Source organism: Daktulosphaira vitifoliae, unplaced genomic scaffold (assembly GCF_025091365.1).
Source record: "Daktulosphaira vitifoliae isolate Bord-2020 unplaced genomic scaffold, ASM2509136v1 Scaffold_1, whole genome shotgun sequence".
In the NCBI taxonomy this organism is placed as follows: domain Eukaryota; kingdom Metazoa; phylum Arthropoda; class Insecta; order Hemiptera; family Phylloxeridae; genus Daktulosphaira; species Daktulosphaira vitifoliae.
The window spans coordinates 81710905-81727114 of NW_026099572.1; the positions used below are offsets into that span (position 1 = coordinate 81710905).

At 24.6% G+C, this 16210-nt stretch overlaps 4 protein-coding genes across 12 annotated transcripts in view; 3 read left to right on the forward strand and 1 right to left on the reverse strand.

The window, feature by feature from the left end:
* The window catches only part of LOC126895527 (fumarate hydratase, mitochondrial-like), a 27911-nt gene continuing 11701 nt past the window's right edge, over positions 1–16210 (reverse strand). The window contains exons 1-7 of one of the 2 annotated variants that reach the window (XM_050667486.1): positions 2612–2852; positions 2415–2555; positions 2122–2325; positions 1820–2065; positions 1228–1624; positions 837–1129; positions 1–450 (exon numbers count right to left, since the gene is read on the reverse strand). In XM_050667486.1, coding sequence (XP_050523443.1) covers positions 319–450; positions 837–1129; positions 1228–1624; positions 1820–2065; positions 2122–2325; positions 2415–2555; positions 2612–2719 — 1521 coding nt within the window. In that variant the 5' untranslated portion in view covers positions 2720–2852 and the 3' untranslated portion in view covers positions 1–318. Of the gene's footprint in view, positions 451–836; positions 1130–1227; positions 1625–1819; positions 2066–2121; positions 2326–2414; positions 2556–2611; positions 2853–16210 lie in introns of those variants that run through there. The other variant, XM_050667487.1, reaches the window with a different exon arrangement.
* Positions 2939–6697, forward strand: LOC126895531 (histone-lysine N-methyltransferase Suv4-20). Of its 3 annotated transcripts, XM_050667500.1 has the most exons (4): positions 3044–3059; positions 3615–3669; positions 3791–3945; positions 5381–6697. In XM_050667500.1, exon 4 carries the CDS (start codon positions 5393–5395, stop codon positions 6368–6370), a length of 978 nt encoding a protein of 325 aa, XP_050523457.1. In that variant the 5' UTR covers positions 3044–3059; positions 3615–3669; positions 3791–3945; positions 5381–5392; the 3' UTR covers positions 6371–6697. The 3 variants fall into 3 exon arrangements, with proteins under 3 accessions (XP_050523456.1, XP_050523455.1, XP_050523457.1); XM_050667498.1 differs by lacking the exon at positions 3615–3669 and having other exon boundaries at positions 2946–3059; XM_050667499.1 differs by lacking the exons at positions 3615–3669; positions 3791–3945 and having other exon boundaries at positions 2939–3059.
* On the forward strand, positions 9095–13167 carry LOC126895528 (valacyclovir hydrolase-like). Of its 4 annotated transcripts, none has more exons than XM_050667489.1 (5): positions 9095–9312; positions 9577–9670; positions 9802–9968; positions 10023–10432; positions 11432–11732. In XM_050667489.1, the coding sequence occupies exons 1-5, from the start codon at positions 9241–9243 to the stop codon at positions 11526–11528; spliced, it is 840 nt and encodes a 279-aa protein (XP_050523446.1). In that variant the 5' UTR covers positions 9095–9240; the 3' UTR covers positions 11529–11732. The 4 variants fall into 4 exon arrangements, with proteins under 4 accessions (XP_050523446.1, XP_050523445.1, XP_050523447.1 ...); XM_050667490.1 differs by lacking the exon at positions 9095–9312 and adding an exon at positions 9318–9394; XM_050667491.1 differs by lacking the exon at positions 9095–9312 and adding an exon at positions 9335–9358.
* LOC126895532 (valacyclovir hydrolase-like) overlaps positions 13289–16210 on the forward strand; it is a 16084-nt gene continuing 13162 nt past the window's right edge. For all 3 annotated transcript variants that reach the window (XR_007701669.1, XM_050667501.1, XM_050667502.1), the window contains exons 1-4: positions 13289–13860; positions 14727–14820; positions 14889–15055; positions 15117–15526. Coding sequence is in view for 2 of the 3 variants with exons in the window: in XM_050667501.1 (XP_050523458.1) it covers positions 13858–13860; positions 14727–14820; positions 14889–15055; positions 15117–15526 (674 nt within the window). In the remaining variant the exon portion in view is untranslated. The remainder of the gene's footprint in view (positions 13861–14726; positions 14821–14888; positions 15056–15116; positions 15527–16210) is intronic.

Sequence of the window (16210 nt, forward strand, 5' to 3'; positions counted from 1 at the left end):
TAATAATAAAACAATTTTATTTAGAAATATTTTACAAACAATTCAATTACATGTTTCATTTTTTTGAGCTACTTATGTTTTATAAGAGTTTGTGTTCTACTGAACGAACTAAGTGTTAAATTAAAAATCATAGTAAGGTCAACACAATATGTTATTAGAGAATAATGCTAACGTGATTTAATTCTTGGAGAATTTCATTATACATTAATTTACTTAAACACTTTTTTATATATAAAACTTAAATAAATAATTAATTTTTTTAACTTTGAAAAATCAACTATTGTTTAATCAACTTATATAAATATAATTATTTTAATCTTATTTTGGGCCTAACATGTCTTCCGGTTTTACCCATTGGTTAAATTGATCTTCTGTTAAATATCCAAGTTTCAGAGCTGCTTCTTTCAGTGTAGATCCATCTTTATGAGCAGTCTTAGCAATTTTAGCGGCCTATCATAAAATGTATATAAGATGATTTATACATAGAAAAACTAAGAGTAGTATAGATAAATATACAAAAATGTAAATACTTAAGAACTAATTTCTATATTATTTTATTTTATTTTCATTAAAGAAATTGAGTTAGAAATCTGATGAGTAATATAAATATTATTATTATATATTGTATCTAGTAGGTTTTTTAAATTTGTATCCCTTTAAATGACTTTTAAATCTGAACTCTTATAAAATATTCAATACAATATCTTCTTTTCAATATATAATAAAAAACGTTCATTTTTTCTACTTTGGAATATTTAAAAATACAGAATAGTGAAATGAAAAAATTTAATTTTCCACAAAATTATACATAGTTAATGAAGTGAAAATTTGCATACCTTATCATACCCAATGTGTGGATTTAAAGCTGTTACTAACATAAGTGAATTATTCAACAAATCAGAAATTCTTTCTTTGTTAGCCTCAATACCAATTACACAGTTATCAGCAAAAGACACACAACTGTCTGCTAATAATCTTGTTGAACGTAAAACATTTGATACTATCATTGGTTTAAATACATTTAATTCAAAATGTCCATTACTCCCACCAACTGTCACGGCGACATGATTTCCCATGACTTGAGCACAAACCATAGTCAAAGCTTCACACTGAGTAGGATTAACTTTACCTTAAATAATTAAAATATGATAAAATATATGACTTAATAAAATTATTTTAAAATTAATATAATAAAGCAATGAAACAATTAATATAAATTATTAATACCTGGCATAATACTACTTCCTGGTTCATTTTCTGGTAATGATAATTCACCTAGACCGCTTCTTGGTCCAGATGCTAAAAACCTTACATCATTGGCAATCTTCATTAAACTGCAAGCCAATACATTCAATGCACCAGACACTTCAACCATAGCATCATGAGCAGCCAATGATTCAAAGAAATTAGGAGACTTTTTAAAAGGTAATTTAGTTAGTTCACTTATTCTGGTCGCACATTTCTCAGCAAATCCAATTCTTGTATTTAAGCCAGTACCAACAGCTGTACCCCCTAATGCAAGTTCATATAGGTGAGGAAGTGTATTTTCAACTCTTTTAATACCATTATGTAATTGTTGAACATAACCACTAAATTCTTGTCCTAATGTTAAAGGAGTGGCATCCTAGAAATTAAAAAGTTGAAATATATTTTAAACAAAAATACTTGGCAATTTCAAGTACCAAAAAAAATAAAGGCAATAAAAATTTGATGAATCCTAATAATTTAATTATTTAAAACAACGTTATTTTAATTTAAATATGAACAAAACTTTAAAATGATAGTTAAATGGAAAATAAATAAACAAAAAAAAAATTACTTGTGTGTGAGTTCTTCCAATTTTTATTATATTCGAAAATTCCTCAGCTTTTTTTTTTAACTCATGATGAAGATGCTTTAATGAAGGTAACAATAAATTATTTATTTCCATAGCAACAGCAATATGCATTGCTGTAGGGAAAGTATCATTAGAACTTTGACTTTTATTAACATGATCATTAGGATGGACAGGTTTTTTTGAACCTAATTCACCTCCCAAAATTTCAATAGCTCTATTACTGATTACCTGTGAATAATAATTACTAGTATATGATATATTAAACCTAATAATAAGTTAAATACTTCATTTGTATTCATATTTGACTGAGTGCCAGAACCAGTTTGCCAAATAACCAAAGGAAAATGTCCTTCATTATATAATTTTCCACTAATCACTTCATCTGCTGCTCGGCTTATAGCATCTGCAATTTTTGCATCAAGACCAAATTCTTTGTTTACTTCTGCTGCAGCTTTCTTTAGTATGCCCATTGCAACTATCACAGGATACTAAATAATGTCCATAAGTACTTAAATATTTTTATGAGATCTATTAATATCTACACAATATATATATATATAATATGTTAGCTCTTTACCGGCATTTGTTCTTTTTCACCACCAATGCGAAAATTCATGGTCGACCTAACAGTTTGAGCTCCATAATAACGATCACTGGGCACATCAAGTTCTCCAAATGTATCTGATTCTTTGCGCACACTGACAGTAGATTTTATTGCCTTTAAAAAGCATAATACATATTATTAATACGAAAAAATAAAGTACATGTACATACCATATTTCTAAAAGGAAATCTAAATTTAACACAAATATTTTTGTTTTTAGGAACAGTGAATAACGCTGGTCTGATTTGAATTGTTCTATACAACTGACACGCCCTCATGATTGTTTAAATCAACAACTGGTTACTTTTACTAATTTAGATGTTTTAAAAATGTATATTTTTATCTATTCACAGATTATTATTATTGTTTTAAAATTTGTCGATAAAACAATTCTGAAGGATTTTTTATGTTATCGGTTACAATAACCGTAGAGTTAAATATGATCAGCTGGTAATTTTATCAATTATGTACTTTACACATAACCGTTACCTGAGTTGAGATTTTATAAAATCTTCAGTTTTGGTCATAACATTCATTTTCACACTTGAATAAACGATTTTTATAAATTTAATAACAGTAGACGACTGATTTACAATAAGTTCAATATATTATTTTTAAGTAAGTTGATGTTTTTAATTGTACTCAATAACAAACTAGAATTTTTTATAATTTAAGTTATATGTCACTACTATTTTTTTTGTTTATATATAGCATATAATCATTTAAAAAAGTTATTTTTGAGTATTTTTTTTTAAATTTTTTTCATAAATGAGCTATTATAGAATTTATTTCTCATCAATCATAGTATTCTTATTAATTAATTAGTTGTATGTTGTTTCATATTTTATTCAAAGAAAAAGTTATTTAAGAACTTTTAATTTGATTGGCCCCAACAAAATTGTATTACTTAGGGTATAAAGTCTAATATCATAATAAATTCACTAATCCTTAAATTATTATCATTTTTTTTTTAAATGATTAAGTTAATTTTTAGTATTCAGTAGTTCTTTACAGATTAATCATAGATTTAATCACATTGTAGGAGTTGAAAGTGAGATATAGGCATACTTTGAGCAAAATATTTGAGAGGTCTAATCTAATTTCTCCCCGCTTTAAAAAATATTTCTATTTAAAAATACATATATTTTTCATAATTGTTGGGGGCTATTACAGATTTTGGGGAAGCTAAATCCTTTCTAGATCAGTCAGATTGTGCCTATAAAGTGAGGTAATACTTAGATAATATAACACTCATAATTCCTTAAAATTTGATTTTATAATTTTCTTTATTAATCGTGTTATAATTATTTTTTAAAAATGTTGACTTTTTAAAATGCATTTTGTGACAGGTTGGTTGATAGTTTATATATATTAAACCCCTTCTTCAAAAGAAAAATGTCTTAAATGAAACTATAAGGTGTAATGGCAACAAATCAAATGGAAAGAATTTTCAGGAATTTTATACCATAAGAAAATCCAAAGAGTCTGATACTACAAAAATGTGGTAAGACACACTATGCTGTATAGTTTGAAATTTAAAATGATTGATAATGAAATGAGGCAAAAAATATGTTTATTGGAAATGTGATAATTTAGATAGGTAAATAGATTAATAAAAGAAGATTAAATAAAGAGAAAATGTGCAAAAAGTAGCATTGACTTAGTAAAAATAGTAGACAACATAAGAAAACAAAGACTAAGATGGTTGCATAGTAATAAAAGAAAGAAAACTAAAGGAGTTATAAAGGTTGTAAAATTAATGTTTAGGGAAAAGAGGTTGTGAGATATAAAGTAATATAAGTAATGAATGTGTAGTGGCATGGGATACATCATCAAGTCATCAACTGTTTAAAAATAAAGCTGACCTTAAATATTTAATAGACAAGTGATTTAGAATAAAATGCATTGTTTTGGAAATGAAAGACATATTTCTAATATATTCTTCAATCAATTAACTAAATTATGAAATAAACTTTTTATTGAACATGATTTAATTTTCTTAAGTTATATTGTGCTCTAACATGTAATGTTTATAATCTTATATATATTTGTTGTTGTAAATACTATCATTAACCTTTAATTTATTGTATATATTGAAATGCCGTTGGCGTAAAATAAATAAATAAATAAATGATTTAATAACATTAACAAAAAATTCAGTTTTATTATATATAAGGTGAGTCATGATAGTATTACATCCAATTATATTACTATTATTTTTATTTAATTATTGCCTTTTTACACTACATTCAAAGTATATTTGTTGTTATTAATTACTAATAAGAAAAAATAAAAGCATTTTGATAGGTCAACATTAATTAGGAAAATATTAATATAAGTGGACATTCTCATTGTTATTGCAGTATTGCCTGTTGTTAAATTCTGATTAGGTTTTCTTACAGATAATTTTATTGGGTTAAGAACAATTTTAGGACAAGTATTCATTGAGCATTTTTATACACTGAAAAGGTATGAAACAAGTAAGACTATGTACACTAGTACACTACATCCATCCACCTATATATACACTCTGTGTTAAAATTCTTATACTAAATAAGTAAATGTCCTAAAAATCTAGTTTGTCCATCAATGTTTTTTGTAAGTAATTGACAAAAAAATTTGTCATATATTTGTTACTCACTTTGTATATTAGTTTGATTTATAGAAAAAAAGGGCTTGAGCCAATTTTTTTTTATAAAAACTGTATATTTTGATTTAGGAAACATAATTTTGTGACGAATACTCTTCATATAAATAGTAAAATAAATTCCCCTTATTATGTGTGTACATAATATGTGTATAAATGTTTTAAATGTTTTTTTGAATAGTCAATCTAAGTGATTCAAGACTATTTTATGAAACTAAAAATATAATCTTTTGAATTTGTTAAAAATATATTTTTAACAAATTTTGCAAAATATATTTTGTTTATTTTACAGGTTATTAATAAAATGAAGCCTAGAGACCTATGTGATATTGATGACCTAGCTACATCATTAGTTATTGATGTGTATCTTGGATTTAACACCCATAAAATGGATATTAATTTTAAAGAAATGTACACAAGTAGAGCAATTTTAAAACCTATAATTGATGAATTTATTTTAAATCAAGATAGAAAAAAAGTTTTTGAAGCATTCTGGAACAAAAGTTATATACCTATACATTTATTTAAAGAATCATATAAGAAATTAGTTAAAGATCATATTGATAGATATATAGGAATTTTTTGCTCAGATGCAGGTTTTAAGATTGAACCATGCCATAGATACTCATTAGAGAATAAAATTGGTGCTAAAGTTTCTGCAACTACTTCTTGGTATAAAGATGAAGTAATTCATAGATTAGTTGGTTGCGTAGCAAAATTAACTGAACAAGAAGAAGATGAAATATTACATGTAGGTAAAAATGATTTTTCAGTAATGTATAGCTGTCGAAAAAAATGTGCTCAACTTTGGTTAGGACCAGCAGCATATATCAATCATGATTGTCGAGCTAATTGTAAATTTGTTGCTAATGATAAAGGAACTGCTTTTGTTAAAGTTTTGAAAGATATAAAACCTGGCGAAGAAATTACTTGTTTTTATAGTGCTAACTTTTTTGGTGAAAATAATGCTAATTGTGAATGTATATCTTGTGAAAAATTTTCTAAAGGTGCATTTAAAACAAATGAACAACATATAAAAGTTGGAAGATATAATTTTAGACAAACTAATAATAGAATAAATCAAATATACAGATCTCCTAATAAAGAAAAACAAATTAAAGTACCTAAAACTCCCAAGAAAAACAAGGAACAAAAATTAGAACCTGTTACACCTAATAAACCACCTATCATTGATCGAGGAGAAGATCTTCTAGGGTCTCCTTATACTAAAATAATTCAAAAGACTAAAGGGTTAGATTTATTATCATCTCCAGAAAAATGATTATTTTTTTGTTTTTACAACTAAACTGCCATTAGAGTAGATTTTTTATTTATCAGTATTTTAATTATAATTATTATTGACTAGAAATCAAAATGTTAAACTTGATAAAATAATTTTTTTTCTGCATGGTATTAAAACTTTGTTGCCAAATTTACTTATATTTTAAAGTTGGATATAAATCCAGAAAAAATTTTGCTTTATTTACAAACTAAATGTATGAATTGTACACAAATGATATTTTATAATTTTTTACTTATGTTCCAAACATTTTTTTATAGTGCACATAATTTAATGATATTTTATTATTAAAAATTCTTATAGTCTCAATATATCTTTATTTTATTTTGTGATCTTTTGGATATATATGAAAAAATAACTACATAAGAAAAGTTACCTTAGACATTGACATAAGGTTGTAAAACTTTCTTAACCTCCTCATCCTACTCTGATTATCTTAGAAATGTATATTAAATTTTGCCGACTAAGAACAACATAATTTCCATGACCTCAATATTTTTAAATTAGTTTAATGAAAAATTTCTTATGTTCATTAAATAATTTGGAAAATGTTAAGTAAAAAAAAAATTAATTAAAATCTGATTTTGGGGATAATCATTATTGCCTACTTTTGTACTCCACGAAATGCCTTTGACTATTTAGTGTGGAATTAATTCTTTACGCTCAATTTGTTATAAAAATAAAAATATATAATTTTTTAGATAAGAACATAAAGCATGTTATCAAAGGTTAGGATTATAGAAGCGTACAAACGAAAATAGGATATAGCCTGAAATTAACCAATTAATTAATTTATAATAATAATCGAGAAATCCCAATTTTGATTGATACGTTCTTTTAATTTTAATCCCTAATTATTAGTGCAATACTATGTACCTAATAAAATTATCTAGTAGAGTAACGAAAAACGACATTTTTTTACAGTATTAAAATCAAAATATTTGATATAAAAAATACTAACCCAAGTACGATTCACTGGATGTTATTTAATTCTTTAAGTATTTAATTTATTTAGTTTCTCAAAACACCGATCTAAAAAATAATTACTATCATGATGTAAGCCTAAGTACTAGTAGTATCAATTTTAACATATTTTTTTTTTTTTTTTTTATTATTAGCTTTCAAAAGGTTTTCACATATTAATTTCAGAAGAAAAAGTATAAAAAAACCTTTTCCTAAACTCGAGCTGTTTTACAATTATGACTAAAAAAGGAAAATTTATTTTTATCATGAAACATTGAAAAATAATTTTGGATTCATATTAATTTTTCGCATTGAAAACAATTTTTATAAAATAATTATTTTATAAATTATATTTTCTGACTTATCGTATCATATATCTCAAACACATGAATTTGTTTCTTAAATTTTAGACATTGTCTACCGTGATTCAATGGTAAAAATAATGCATCTATGATAGATAAATTATATTTTATAATATAAATTTATTCTCATCTATTAGAGATTTTCTGTTTAAGCTTAAAAGGGAAATATCAGCACAGATAAGATATAAACCAGATCGTGCACTCTTTTAAATCGTATATAAGAAATTAATTTTTTGTAAAGCACTTTTTTCTATAATTATTGTATCAAATATTTGGTTTTACGGATATGCAAAAGAATCAATGCATATTAATGGAAATTAAAAAATTTGATTAGCTTTAATTTTTATTGGTAAACTTTTTGACCTATCTATAATCTACTTACATAAGTCTCTCTAACTCTATTGCAGATTAAATAATTCGATTTTATATAATCTGCTACTAAATGCTAAATATGTTTATAATATTTACACTTCAATAAAAAATCTATTGGACACATTTTTTAAAATATTTTCCTGTGATTTTTCATTACTGTAATTTTTAATTTTTTTTTTAGTAAAAAAAAAAAATATATATATATAAGTAAATATCATTAATACTTTATAGTTATCATTTAACATATATTAAGCATTAAAAAATTTAAATAAATCTCAATATAGCTTAATCATGTGGTGTAATTAAAGTTCTTAGAGTTGCGAAAAGTTGTTATTTTGTATACGCCCCCGTGGGCAGGTAAAGGGTCAGATGATCAAAACAATTATATCAAATAAAAGGAAAATACCTGAGGTTCTATGTAAGAAAAAATTATTTTGATTTGTTCATTTTGAAAAAGTTATGGCAGTTTTAAGAAAAAGAAATGTCAACATTTACCGATTTTAAAAATTGTAATTTTTGGGGATTCCCTTTATTTTTAAGAAACGAGTGAATTTTTTTTAATTTTTAAGGTCAATGTTAGCAATTAGATATGATTTATGATCCTTGGTATGGTCGAAAGAAATTGGTGTGGTCATTTTGCATTATACAAACAACAAAAGCCAGTAATGCATAGATAAAAAACAATCATTTCTAATAAAAACTTTTTTTTCTTTGAGTGGTTATGTTATTGATCTGAAGCAGGTCTTGTTTTGTTTACATTTTTGAAAATTACACGTCTTGAATACATAGAGCAATACTCTAAACTTGAATAGAAATGCACCACTTGGTTTTATCTTACCAGTACTTTCAGTCAAAAAGAACTAAAATTCAAAATGTCCGTTATTAGTAATTTAATTTATACTTATCACACGATTTACACACACACATATATATATATATATATTTATTGTTGATAATATCATAAATATTTATCTTATCTGTGCTAATATGCGTAAGATACGATACGAAATAATTATTTGTAAATTGTGCGTAGATGTTATTGTTTTTGCGTAGATTTTCTAAACATAATTTTTTTATTCCAAATATTAATTAAATAATTAGAAAAATATTATGATTTTTTGTAAATTTTATTGTCTGTACATTTAATATTTTATTATGTTTAAATACATTAAAAATCTTAGTCGATTGAGTTTATCTATTAAGAACAGACGATTTTATTCAATCGAGGTAAATAACAAGCTAAAAATAAATAGTATTCGTACAAATGAAAATCGTAAGATGTTTACTCTTTTTAAAATATGTATATAAGGTTACTAACTATCTTTACAAAGTTAAATTAATAATCTAAATCTAACAGTTTTTTCTTTTTCAAATGTTAAAAAATATATCTGATCAAGAATAAAATCTATTTAATATATTCTTAATATATAATTAATTATATAATAATTACACTATTATAAACCAAAAATAACTGTTTTATTATATTTTCAGAGTCCAAAGAAAATTAAAGTCAATGATATTGAAATTAATTACCTTAAAGTAGGAAGTGGACCTAAAACTTTGCTACTTCTTCCTGGAGCATTAGGTAATTTTTAATGTAATGAAAAAAATGAAAAAAAATTCATATTAAAAATTACAGCCTTATATTCTTTCTTCAAATTATATTTTAAATGTATAATTTATTTTTACGTAGTTAACATTATTAACTTAATTTAGGTTCTATTTATACTGATTTTAAACCACAAATCGAAAATCTTTCTAGAAAAAAATATACTATTGTAGTGTGGGACCCACCAGGTTATGGATTTAGTCGGCCTCCAAGTAGAGATTGTTCATCAGGATTCTTTTATAAAGATGCTGAATATGTTGTAACATTGATGGATGTAAATAATTTCAAAAAAATAAATTTTTGAATTTTAAATAGTTTTTTTATTCAGGCGCTTAACATAAATCAATATTCTCTAATTGGTTGGAGTGATGGTGGTATCACAGCATTGATTGCTGCATCTCAAGCTGTAGATAAAATTCAGAATGTTATTGTATGGGGTTCAAATGCTTATCTCACAGATAAAGATATTAAATTGTATGAAAAAATACGGGATGTTAAAAAGTGGTCTCCAAAAATGAGACAACCTTTTATCAATTTATATGGGGAAGAATATTTTGCCAAAACTTGGTCTTCATTGATAGATGCATATCGAGCAATTTTAGAGGAAAACAAAGGTGATATTTGTTGTGGAGAATTATCTAAAATTGAAGCACCCACATTAGTATTGCATGGTTCTCAAGATCCTTTAGTTCCCATTGAACATCCAGTCTACATTCACAAAAATTTAAAATATGCATCGTGAGTGAAGTAGTTTTATAAATATTTAAAAAAAACAAAATGAGTAAAATTTGTTATTAAAAATAATTTTTAGAATTTTATTGATATCATTAGATAATATCAATGGCTAATGTAACAACAATTGTAAGTCCCTTTTTTTCAAAAATTTTTTTAAAGCCTATTAAAAAAATCTCAGTGTGGTATAGCGCAATAAAGTCACTGTCTTGGAGCTGATATTCAGCTGCTCTGTTTGCTATCACCTATACTGATATCAGGATGATGAAATTCAATAATAATAATATTTTCAATAATATTCTGTATGAAATTTTCATACAGAAAATTTAATAGTGAAATGTCATGTCAACAGCCGATGTAAAAATGTTGTCAAAGTAGAGCCAACCCTATCATGTAGTTGAGATAGAAGCTAAGGAGATGATGTTGATATATTTCAATAAACTAATTTTTATATGACAAATTTTAATTTTTTTATAAAAACTTGTAAATCTAAAAATAAAAAAATGTTTTATTGCCATCTAATATAGGTTTAAGATATAAAAATGTCAGAATATGTTAAATTTCTTCCTTATATATATATTTATAAAATATCTAAAAATAACATGGGGGGGGCTAATATTGGATTTTCAAAAAAATAAAGTATTATTTAAATACTATTTCAATAATAACCACACTATTAAATTACTTCCCTTCTACTAAAATCAGGTTTAAATTATTTAGAGAATTATATTGGTAATTTATTTAACTATTATATATTTTCATAAATTTAAAATATTGCAGTACAGGTTTTTAATTTTTGTACTATTTAGCATATTTTTAAAATGTAAATATGATTAATTTTATAGTTACGTTATAATAAAAGTTTAGAAAAAATTGTATACGTTTATGGTGTCAGAAATTTTTTGTGGGGAGTGTGCTAGGAAATTTTATTTTAAAACAAAATATTTTAAAATTGACTTTAAATAAAAATTTTAAATATGACTTTATATTTTTATTCTGTTACAGACTTGAAATATTTCCTGATGGCAAACACAATATACATTTAAGATATCCTGAAAAATTTAATTCTTCAATTGAAAATTTTTTATCAAGTTTGCAATAATTTCAAAAAAAAAATTTTTTTGATTTTTATTATAAGTTAACTTTGAATAGTATGAATACAATGGCTGATTTTAACGATCATATTAAAAGTATAGATTTAAAACAGAAGAAGTGGTTTTATAAGGGAGAAGGAAATGCTAACCTAGTTTTGTCAATACCAGAGGATAGTATAGTTTTAAGAATTTTGAAAGTAGAAAATGATAAGGTAGATATTGAAACTGTGAAATCAATTTTAATGAATGCTATTTGTTTTTATGAAGTTATTACATCATTGTTTTTTCATAAACAATATATTAAAATTCCAGAATTAATGATTATTAAGAATAAAAGTATTTCTGAAATAAATAAAGATCTTAAAACATTTAGACCAAAAATAAGGCTTCATAAAAATATAGGTAGTTTATTAGTTGCTGTATATCCAGATTATACTCTTTCTTTGCCAAAAATTACTTCATTAAACGAAACACATTATAAGGAACCTATCTATTGTGTAGAAATCAAACCAAAACAAGGATGGATAATTGATAGTGAAAAAGTTAATTCCAAATGTTTTTTCTGCATGAATCAGTATTTAAAATTTGTTGAGAAAACGATTAATACATTTAGCTGTTACTGCCCAATGGAATTGTTTTCTGGAAATGTTGAAAGAATGAAAGAAGCTATTAAGAATTTACTATTAACACCTCAGAATAATTTAAAACTATTCAAAAATGGTTTACCAATAACAAATAATTACCTAGAAAGTAGTCTTGATGATGTTTTTGAAAATGTTGATGAGTTTTCTATGTTAATAGTGATGTCATTAATTAAAGAATTTAAATATTTTATTAAACATAACTATACAATTATTACCCAAGCTGAAAACTTAAACAATTGTAAAGAAATTCATAAAACTGATTTAGAAATTACAGCACATAATATTAAGTTTTCCGGAAAAGGTTGCAATTTTAATTATACCAATCTTCCAGAAAATTGTGTGTTAAATTATATTTTATCAATGCAAAAATTACAGTCTATTGATTTTACCTCAATTTACTCAGAATATAAGGAAAATGCCAATGAATTAACAGACTACTATTATGTTGAACAGTTAAATTCTAAGATTAAAAATTCCAATTTTTTAAATTTGGATCTTTTTGAAAGATATTTATTAGCAACTACTGCTCGAGATTGTTCAATTTACGTAACATTTAGAAAATTAAATTCTTTTCAATTAAATCAAACAAATCAAGATTATTTAATTGATATTAACAACAAATACTACTTTATTAATATTAATGTTGGTGATTTGGATCCAAAGCCTTTATCATGCATTAAAAAACATTATAAAAGAAATATTAACATTTTAAAAGCCTACATTCATTATTACAAAAATTAAAATTTTATTGAATAATATTTTTTTAAAAATGATTTTCTCTAATTATAACTATCAGATTCATATCTATATTTTGGTAATTATTTATTATAAATGTATTTATATAAAATTTTGACAAAAACTTGTTATATAAAAATATTAACCTAGTTATTTAATATTCATTTTAAATGTTGCATATATTGAGAAATCTTAACTCTATAATGTTTATATACAGAATTATCAATGTATAAAAAGATATAAATTAAACTAAAACTATAATTTTTTAGACTATCTTACTTATGCACAAAACAAGATCTTCTTTTTACTCTTCCCTTAAAAAATCTAAAAAAAAATATGTTAACAGACACAAAATTCATGAGATGACGTTTTGTGTAGGAGAGAGTGTCTCATCCCACACATTCCTATAAGACAGCCTTTGCTTCTTTCTCGATACAATTTTTCCCTCTCCTAAAAACATTTTTATATTATAAATCGTTTTTCTGGATATGTTTAATATAATTAAAAAAAATTTTTTTTCATTAAGATTATTAAAGATCTCAAAAATGTGGAGCATGAGATAATCGTCCTTAAAATTCTATGTCATTTTGGACAATGTAATCCGTAATTTAACTATTGATATCAATTTAAAAGTCGTATGAATAAGTTTTTTTGGCTTATTATAAATTTGGTAACTTTTTGTTGTAGTTTTTAATGGAGCACGGTGGTTGATTGAATTACTTATTATATAATATATTTTTACAATAAGTTCGGGTATTATTTTCCCCTTATTCCATGGTAGCTCATATTCTTGTATATCAAGTGTAACTGTTTGAAGGGCAACCGCGTCGACTAATGAGTAGGCAACTACGGATAGCGTCAGACGTTTAACTTATTTTTTATTTTTTAACTTGCCTAAATATTTTATAATATTAATATTTAATAATATTTTGTTACGCCGCTCAAGACATTGATACTAATGGTAAGTAAAATAATTATCAGTGATCAAATTACGAGTTCATATTATATAAATGGCACCTAAACGATTCTACAGACTTTTCTAATATTATATGATCAGCGATACATTTATGTTTGGTTTTGAATACATAATGAAGGGACGGTTATATGAAGAAGAGCGATAGGTAGATCAACTTCTTTAAGGAGGTTATTTAAAAAAAATATAGTTTAAAAAACTAACAAAACATGCTTTTAAAATACAATACTAAATTATTAAATATCAATTTAATACTATATTTAATTGCTATAGTAAATATTTATACATATACACTTATAAATCATAAAACTTGTAATCAGAATATAAATAAGGAAATAGGAGATCTTGTTGCTTTTGGAATAACCCACTAATTTTTTAAAATTAAACACTATCTATAGATTGCATCGAGCGTTTTTTATGATAGTAATTTTAATCACTGTCAGATTAAATCTATAGTGAACCCGACTATGCCACGTCCCCACTTTGCTAGGTTTTTTATTCATAAGCGAATTGTCATTAACATTTTCTAGTACTTTACAACGCTTCTGTACGAATACCACCGAATAGCTGTCGTATATTTTATATAGTACACGAGAATAGTTATAATCCAGAATGATTCCTCACGCTCAGTGCCTTTAACGCGGTAATATTTATTTGAAATATATTAACAAATAAAGTTAACGATGCTAGAGAAATGTTATGCCTTCTTTTATTTTATTAACATATTTTATATTGCCTACTAGTGACAAGATAAGGATTAAAACTCTTCAACATTCACTTAATGAGAAAACTCTTAGTTAAACACTAAAATTACTATAAAATTTTAAATAAGTATTATAATTTTATATTTTTAGAATTCAAAAAAAATTTTTATCAAAGATGTTCAAATAAATTACATTTTAGTAGGAAATGGACCGAAAAAAATTATTTTTTTGCCTGGAGCATTAGGTATTTTTATTTTTAAAAATAACTACAAATGTTATTAAGAAAGAATTGTTTAATAAAACAAAATCTAGGTAATGTATTCAAGGATTTTGTACCGCAAATTAATAACCTCAACAGAAATAAATATACAATTATTGTTTGGGATCCACCTGGTTATGGATTAAGTCGTCCTCCAATTAGAGATTATTCTACCGGATTTTTTTACAGAGATGCTGATTATGTATTAGCATTGATGAAAGTAATTTGATTTTGCTTAAAAAGTTTGCATTATTAATAAATAATTGTGTTGAATTATTTAGGAATTAAATATTCATAAGTTTTCACTCGTTGGTTGGTGCCATGGAGGGGTTACGGCATTAATTGCAGCTTCCAAAGCTACTGATGCTGTTCAAAGTGTTGTTACATTAGGAACAAATGCATTTATTACAGAAAAAGACATGCAAATATTTGAAGAAATACAAAATGTTGAAAATTGGTTACCAGAGAGGAGGCAGCCTTTTTTAGAAATATATGGTGAAACGTATTTTACGGAAACTTGGTCTGCATGGGTAGACGCATTCAAGATAATTTTGAAAGAAAATCAAGGAGAATTATGCAGTGAAATTTTGCATAAAATAAAAGTACCTACACTTATTGTTCATGGAGCCAAGGATCCTTTAATTTCAATTGAACATGCATTATATCTGAAGAAAAAAATACTACAAGGATCGTAAGTTTAGTTCATTTTATGACTACAAGCGATTTTTTAATGGTGTAATTATGAAGTTAAAGGAGTTTATAATTTGTACTATAGTTGTATTGCAAAATTTCGTAAATTTACGAAATTTTTAGTAAAACTCTTTGAAAGTTAAAAAAAAAATAAAAAAATTTGAGGGGACACCTTTTAAAAGTTAAAAAAAAAAACAAAACATTTTTTTCAGAATCGTAAAAAAAAAAATACATTTTTAGACAAGATTAAAATTTTTAAATTTTTTTGCAAAGTGAACTCTTTGTATAAAGCGTCTATTTTGTTAGTATGGTTTTACAATTATTATAAAACCATACAAACAAAATGACTATGAATAATATAAAAATAAAACTTTGTCTTTTAATTAGCTCTATAATGAATAAAATTATCTATTAATTTTTAATAGAACTCAACAAGTTCTCATTTGGGGAATTTAGATACAATTAAAGTTTCTTCTGATGTTCCGTATGGTGGTCACCTTTTGCCGTTATTGTTTATATTCATAAATGGCGTATAGGGTCAAGTGGGGTAAATGGAAATAAAATTTACATGTTTTGCAACTTTTATTAGATTCATGTAGTAATAATTTTTTAGCTTCGATGCGAAGCTGAGAAGGTATTAATTTTACTATGATGTGTTTTATTTTTTATTTTTTTTTTTTTTTTT